At 43.4% G+C, this 7,517-nt stretch overlaps 1 protein-coding gene across 1 annotated transcript in view; it reads left to right on the top strand.

Annotated features, from left to right (window-relative positions):
* The window catches only part of PLEK (pleckstrin), a 39,316-nt gene that overhangs the window by 30,469 nt on the left and 1,330 nt on the right, over nt 1–7,517 (top strand). The window contains exons 7-8 of the mRNA XM_008057993.2: nt 5,317–5,400; nt 6,278–6,347. Coding sequence (XP_008056184.1) covers nt 5,317–5,400; nt 6,278–6,347 — 154 coding nt within the window. The remainder of the gene's footprint in view (nt 1–5,316; nt 5,401–6,277; nt 6,348–7,517) is intronic.

Raw genomic sequence — 7,517 nt, 5'->3', positions numbered from 1 at the left:
CAGGCTAATTATTGAAATATGAGAGTTCATCCCTATCATAGAATTCTTATAGAGTTGTTGTTCTTCCACTTGGTTCTATTTTGTCTTTCTTTTGGTTTTGGGGTTGGTTCATGTATAGTTTATTCTTTTCCCTGTACTCTTGTGAAGAACATTGTTCTTTTTTCCTTTTCTTCTGTGTTTAGTATTTTCTTAAGTGTTTCATGTAGAGGTGGTTTGGTGGCAGCATAAGTTCTTAGGGATTGGATATCTGGGAAAGATTTTAATTCTCCCTTGCTGATGAAGCTTAGCTTTGCTGGGTAAGTTATTCTTGGTTGAAATTGTTTATCTTTTAGGACTTTGAAGATAGGACTCCAAGCTCTCCTAGCCTGCAGGGTTTCTGTAGATAAATCTGCTGCTGTTCTGATTGGTCTTCCATGGTAGGTGGTCTGGCCTTTTTCTCTTGCTGCCTTTAGGATTTTTTCTTTTATGCCTACTTTGTTTAGGCGAATTATTATGTGTCTAGGAGTTGGTCTTCTCATTTGTTGTCTTGCAGGGGTTCTCTGAATCTCGTGTTTGAATTTTTGCATCACTGATTAGATAAGGGAAGTTTTCTTGAATGATCTCATGGAAAGTTTGTTCTAGTGTGGTCTCTGTCTCTCTTTCTGCTTCAGGTATGCCAATTACTCTTAGGTTTGGTCTCTTGAAGTAATCGCTCATCTCTTCAAGGTTTTGTTCTGTCTTTTTGAGTTTGTTTTCTGTGTTTTTAAGAGTTTGGGTTAGTTCTATATTTTGGTCCTCAAGCTCTGAAATTCTTTCTTCTGCTTGGGTAATTCTGCTTTCCATGCTTATCAGTTTGTTATTTATTTCATTCACAGTATTCTTTATTACTGTTATCTCAGATATCAGCTCCTTCCTAGTTTCTTCTTGTGTCTCCTCAATTCTTTTTAATCTCTCCATTATTGTCTTGATATCAAAGTTTGTAGTTTGAGACCCTTCATTCTGGGGGCTCTTCATTGTTTGCATTCCGAAGTCAGTTTTCTCAGTGTCTGCCCTTCCAGGGATCTGGGAGAGACCCATACTCTTCTTTTGGTTTTTCTTCATTTGTGTAGATTTTTCTCTCTCTCCCCCTTTCCCTCCCTTTATTTAATTCTGTTTTTGAGGGAAGGTGTGGTTGCTTTTATTTCTCTTCTGCTATATCCTGTTCTTCCTTATGAGGGTCTTCTGGCTTTGTTCACTTTTGAGGTTGGAGTGTAGGCTGCAATCTGTACTTTTTGCAGTTTTGAGGTTTAATTGAGAGGGAAGCTGTGGTTCAGAGTGTATATGCTGATTCTAGCATCCACAAACAGGTGTATGAGCACACTGGAACCTATTTCCCTCTTCCTTACAATCTGTCCATTCAGCAGTATGTAGTCTTGGTTCCTTAGGAACCGAGGTGGAGTTTGTTGATAGGTGGGCAGGACAATGGAAATCCCTGTCTGGAGAAAGGTGAGGCAGATTCTCTTTCGTAGATCCCTTTCTCTCCGCTTGTCTGGGTCCCCAAGCTTGGGGTCACGGGCTGAGTTCCTCAGAGAGGGTGGGCCTGGAGCTCCAGAGCTCCAAAGCGCCAATGGGCAGATGGTGAGTGGCAAGAGTGGCCCTGGGCCCCCCACAGGGTACTTCAGCCAGGAAAGGGACCGATGTCTCTGAGGGGCGGGTGCCCAGAGCCTCCCTGAGTGACCAGTGGCTTGGTGACGATGAGAGACAATGTAGCCAGGGAGCTAGCTGAGACCCAAGACTCCCATGCACATGGTGAAACAGCAGCAGCAGGGGGCCGCAGTATCCAGCCCGGCGTGGGACCGACGGTCCCCAGACCTCGGACCAGTGCTTGCTGGTGGTGGGCTGGGGTTGGGTGAAGAAAAGTAAGAGTCTTTTTGGGAACTCATGTTCAGAGAATCTCACAAGTTCACCTATGCTGTCGCCATCTTGTTCCCCCAAGAATAAACTTTTGCCCAAACCTTGAATCACCAGCAGGTGGTGTTATCCCTCGCTCCAGATGGTCTTTATCTCAGCTGTTTGCCCACCCCTCAGGCACTGACGGTGCGTTGTGGAATGCCTGCCTTGGTGGCAGCGGCAGCATCAGCAGCAACCATGGCAGCAGTGGCGGCTGGGCCACTAGCATATGCAGTGATGTGTAACGGCTGCCTCTGTCTGTTTTTTTTTTTTGAGTTTGAGTCTCACTCTGTCACCCAGACTGGAGTGCAGTGGCCGCTCCCAGCCAGCGCAGCCTCGACCTGCTGGGCTCCAGCGATCCTTCTGCCTCAGCCTTCCAAGTAGTGGGAACTACAGGCGTGCACTATCACGCCCGGCTAATTTTTGATTTATTGTAGAGATGAGGTCTCACCAAGTTGCCCAGGTGGGTCTCAAACCCTCGGGCTCAGGCCATCCACTCACCTCAGCCTCCCAAAGGGACGGGATTACAAGCTGAGCCACCGAGCCTGGCTAGAACTCTTCTGTTTGAATAGACATTTCACTTTAATGTTTCTAATCTCTTAGCTCAGTAGTAACTCTGGTTCATGTCACCATCACCTGAAGAATTTTTTTTAAAATATAAACTTCTTTAATTTCCAGAAATAGTAAACCACCCATGTGCCCACTGCTGGGTGTTAGCCAAGGTTAACTTGCATGGAAAGCTTATTATCCTGACAAAGGACACCTGTGCTCCATACCTCGCAGATGGGAAGTAGCTGTGGCCAACTGGAGGACATTTCCCCCCACCCTTCTTCCCACTTCTCTCATCCCAGGGGAAATAGTCCTACTTGGCAAATTTGAGGATAAATGATTTTGGATTATATTCCACATAATCCCTTTTTATGTAATTTCTTCTGTTATGACAATGAATAAAATATTCATTTGCTTAATATTAACATAGATTCTTTGAGGAAGAGAAACAATGTATTATATAAGCTTTTCTTGTGTCTTTTGCAGAGATCGACATCCTTCCCAGTCTGTAATAGGCAATAAACCTTTGTAGAGTGGATTAAGTAAACTATTAGTAGATGACTTTGACAGTTCAGCAGTTCTTTGACAGAAACCCCAGGCAAGCATCCATTCCTTAAGACTCCTCTGGAAACACTCATTAAATGAAAGATGACCCAGACACCTACTCACTCACATCAAACTCTTCAACACACCACACAGTGATGTCAGTATGGGCTTCAAGGGAAAATGTGGTTGGCCAGCGTTGGCCGATTTCAGATCCTCCTGTTACCTCCTCTTCCACTGATTCACAATAACTTGGTGATAACCCAGCAATTGCATAAGAGAACATGACATGCATGTCTGTTGGTGAAGAGGAAATGGGGTGGGGTGGCAACTTCTGTCTTTATCTTAATTAAGGCAAAGAGCAGGAATTCATACATTTAGAACTCTGTGCTTTGCAAAAACCATTCTGGACATGACACAGCAGATAGAAATATTTTCTCTTCTTGCATACGCCTCTGCAGGGTTCCTGGCTCCATCCTTAAGGCAACTAAAGGTTTCTTTGGAAATGAGCCCCTTCACCAAATGTCTAGTCAAAAAACTTGGGCCAATTTCTGAAAGCTTCCTTTACACTCCTCCGGCCTGGCTTTATGAAGGAGGCACCATTTGCTATAACCATGGATGTTTCATTGCTTTCAACACAAGTGCAATGAAAAATGTTGGAACATTTGTATATGTGCTTGTCAATATGTGGTGCTTTAGAAATTGCAAGTGATATTTTTTGTATTGACAAGATGGAAACTATATATCTTCTAATCTAATAAATATTTTGACTTCTAGAGTTGTAATTTGAGTTTCCTGTGGGAAATAGAATCAGGTTTACCATAATATTTAAAAATCTGCTCTAGGTGAATAGAAATAACCAGGTCACTCGTTGCAATTATGAACAGATAGGAAGCAGCTTCCATGTATCAGGCTCCCAGTTGATTCTGTGCTGGGCACTGGGAAACAGAGCCAGGCAAGATGCAAACCCTGCTCTTAAAACTCGCAGACTAGATGATGTCAGTGTTTAATTCTATTGGGAAAGGCCAAGTCCTAGTCTTTTTTTTAATCATGTCTGCTACAGCCACATTCACTTCCATTTCTGCTGCTGATCCCTAAAATTTAGTTCCTAATAATTTCATGCCTAGATTGCTGCAATCTTTCCCAAATGATCTCCTTTTTATTTTATCATTTCTCCCCTGGGTTTCCTTTAATCTAACCAGCTGGTCCAGCCTGTACTTTGTCACCATATTAATCATCCTAAAATGTAATTGTTGTCTTTTCATTTCCTGCTCCAAAGCCATCAGCAAGTATTCCCTCCCCTCCCCACCTTTTATTTTTACTACATCCCTGTCCACTTTCCCAACCTTGCTTCTGCTATTCCTGAAGAATCCTACATTCTCACCAGACTGGTCTTATTCATCAACGTCTGCATATACCTGGTGCATCCCCACTTCTACTTTTGTTTTGTGTCTTCCCATCCAGCTTTATTTCACCATCTGAATTCTGTGTGCTGAAGATGGGTGTGATGGCTCATGCCTGTAATCCCAGCACTTTGGGAAGCCAAAACTAGAGGATTGCTTGAATCCAGGAGTTTGAGACAAGACTGAAAACATAGCAAGACTTTGTCTCTTATAAGAAAAAAAGTTGGGCATGTTGAGGTGTGCCTTTAAGCCCAGCTACTAGGAAGGCTCAGGCAGAAAGAGCACCTGAGGCCAGGAAGTCGAGACTGCAGTGAGCCATGACTGTGCCACTGCACTCCAGACTGGATGATGGAGTGAGATACCAATTCAAAGAAAATAAATTCTGTGTCCCATGTGAATAACTACAGGCTTTCTTTTATGAGGCTTTCTTTGACATCCAAAGCCTGCAATTACACATCCCTCACTTAATTCCTTTGAAACCCATGATCCATACCAATGATTTGATTTGGGTATTTGCTATTTTTTTCCCCACCCCACCCCCAGCATTTACATTTTATATTTCTACATAGGTAATAAACTCCTTGAAAAGTGGGGCCATGTCTTAATCCTCTTTATGTTCCCTATGTTGCCTAACATAATGCATTGTCCATAGTAAAGATTTATACTAGAGCAGGAAGACAATAGTTAGAATAATTTAATCCATCCATTTATCTCAGGTAATAAATCCAAATTATTAATTGACCTTAGTGTAAGCTCCCTGACAAAGACATGCATTGGGGCCTGGTTCTCCTAAAGTCAGAATTTAATCCTTTCTTTCTTTTTTTCAATTCAGCAAAGATTGAAGCAGGTACTATGTGTACAGGAGTATGCTAGGAACTCATCATTTCTTTTTTAATGTTGGTCTTGGATACAGGGGCATAGGAGGAAAAACTGGAAAGTAAGGAAGTTCATCCTGAGAGAAGACCCTGCCTACCTGCACTACTATGACCCTGCTGGGGTGAGATTCTGTGGTCGATAAATCTATTCCAATGGAAGCCTCCAGGGAGGCTTCCCATTCTCCTTTCTACTTTATGGATGTCTCCTTCTTCTCTTCACCCTCTTACTTTTTCTTCTCCCATGCTTTCCCTATCCCCTTTCAATGCAAAGATCTGAGATCTTGAGACTTTGAGTCCAGACTAAGCTCAGGGATGGAAGAAAATTTCACTATATCATAATTTATGTGGTCAATTCAACATAATTTTTCTTGTTGACCCCAAGCTGTATGTTTAGGGAAACTCAATCAGCTCATCACTCTACTCATGGTTTAATAAGCACAAAAGTGATCATTTCTATCCATGCCAATGTGGATGACAGCATTGTTTAAGTCCAGCAGTTTGGGCTGTTGATCATTGAAGAGGGCTTTTTCCTGCATAAAACGAGCCATTTCCACAGCGTAAAGACAACTCTGTATGGGTTGGTCCTCAGCATCTGCTTGCAGTGTGGGCTCTTTGACTTTCCCCCTTGAGGGTGATACCACTAATATCTATCTTCAAAGATATTATGCCTCTTTGGCGTGGGGCCAAAGAGCCCTGGAAGTATGCAGCTCTTCTTTAGTGAGACACATGAGCTGAACCTTTCCACCTTCCTGCCACTTTCCTCCAGATTGAGGTTCACCTTGCGTCTTCTCATTCAGTCTTCTGGTCCCACTGGAGTGTGGAGGATCTGGAAAGATCCTAGATCTAGAAAGAGTTTTACTTTAATCTCTTTCTGTCCCTCTTATTTTGGGGGCCCTGATCTGTACCAGAGTGAGTCTGTGTGGCTTTTGTACCAACAGGATGGGGTATATCCATACGCTCTGTTTTGGAAATATAACAGACAACCCCTCTTTCCTGTAGGGGGAAGATCCCCTGGGAGCAATTCACTTGCGAGGCTGTGTGGTGACTTCCGTGGAGAGCAACACAGATGGTAAGATACATTTATTTCTGTGTGGGAGAGGTATGTCTACTCAGACTTCCCTCCCATACCTGAACATCCTGCACCAACATGAGTAATCAATCAATCAATCCATCAATCCATCAACATAAGCATGGGTGAATTTACTGTCTGTCTGAAAACCTTGGAGGGAGCAAGAACTCTTTGTTCTCTTCCAACTGTGGGCTGGGCTGAGAACTTGGGGAGTTAGAGTGGCTTTGTGGATTCTTGAGTAAGTCTATGAACAATGGTGACAAAATTCCATCACTTCAGAACTTAGATGGATATCTTGTCAGCTCCTGACACCTGTAACTTAGTCAAGTCATTCCTTAAAGGAAGTCTTTCACATATCCAAATCAGGAAATCTCCCACAACAAAAGGTACATTTGTGCAGCAAGGCAGTGTGGTGCGAGGAAAGAACATCAGGGTCATGGTTAGGTCTGTGCTGGTCAGTTAGCCACTCAACCTTGGGTGCATCACCTAAGTACTCTGGATCTTAGTTCCTCCTCTAAAAAGGAGGGGGGTTGCACTAGATGACCTTAGGTCATAGGTTTATGATTTGGTGCATGGAATAACCGTGTGGGTGTAGATCAACTGTCAGTTGCTGGGGACAAATGCTATCACTGGGGAGATGTGGTTTTGACATCCTAAACCCTAGTTTTGTCTTGCCATGTGGGGCTTACGGTGTAATAGAGGATGATGGGAAAATACCACAGCTGCAAAAGCTTAGATTTTTACCAAGCCTGAACCTGCCCACCCACACCCCTACCCCACTCGAATTAAGCTTTAGTTTTGGGGTAGGGAGCATACTGTTTTTTTTATTTGATATTTTAAGTCTTGTCACAGTACTAGCCAGCTTATTGGCTTTTGGTCTTTCAGTAGAAGGTCTACCTTAGCCAGTTCAGGCTATACTTGCGGTGCTGGTAGTAGCTCTGGTTTTGTTTTTGTATACATACATACAAATAGGTAGATAGACATCAAGGTCAGCCTGCAGTTTATATTATGAACAGAAGAAAGGTACCCATGAGACCCTATTAGAAGTTACCTACTGGCCGGGCTTGGTGGCTCAGCCTGTAATCCTGTGCCTTTGGGAGGCTGAGGTGAGTGGATTGCCTGAGCCCGTGAATTCGAGACCCGCCTGGGCAGATGAGACCTCATCTCCAC

Source organism: Carlito syrichta, unplaced genomic scaffold (assembly GCF_000164805.1).
Source record: "Carlito syrichta isolate Samal-C Ts95f unplaced genomic scaffold, Tarsius_syrichta-2.0.1 Scaffold88978, whole genome shotgun sequence".
NCBI lineage: Eukaryota > Metazoa > Chordata > Mammalia > Primates > Tarsiidae > Carlito > Carlito syrichta.
This window is presented reverse-complemented; position numbering and strand designations above follow the sequence as displayed.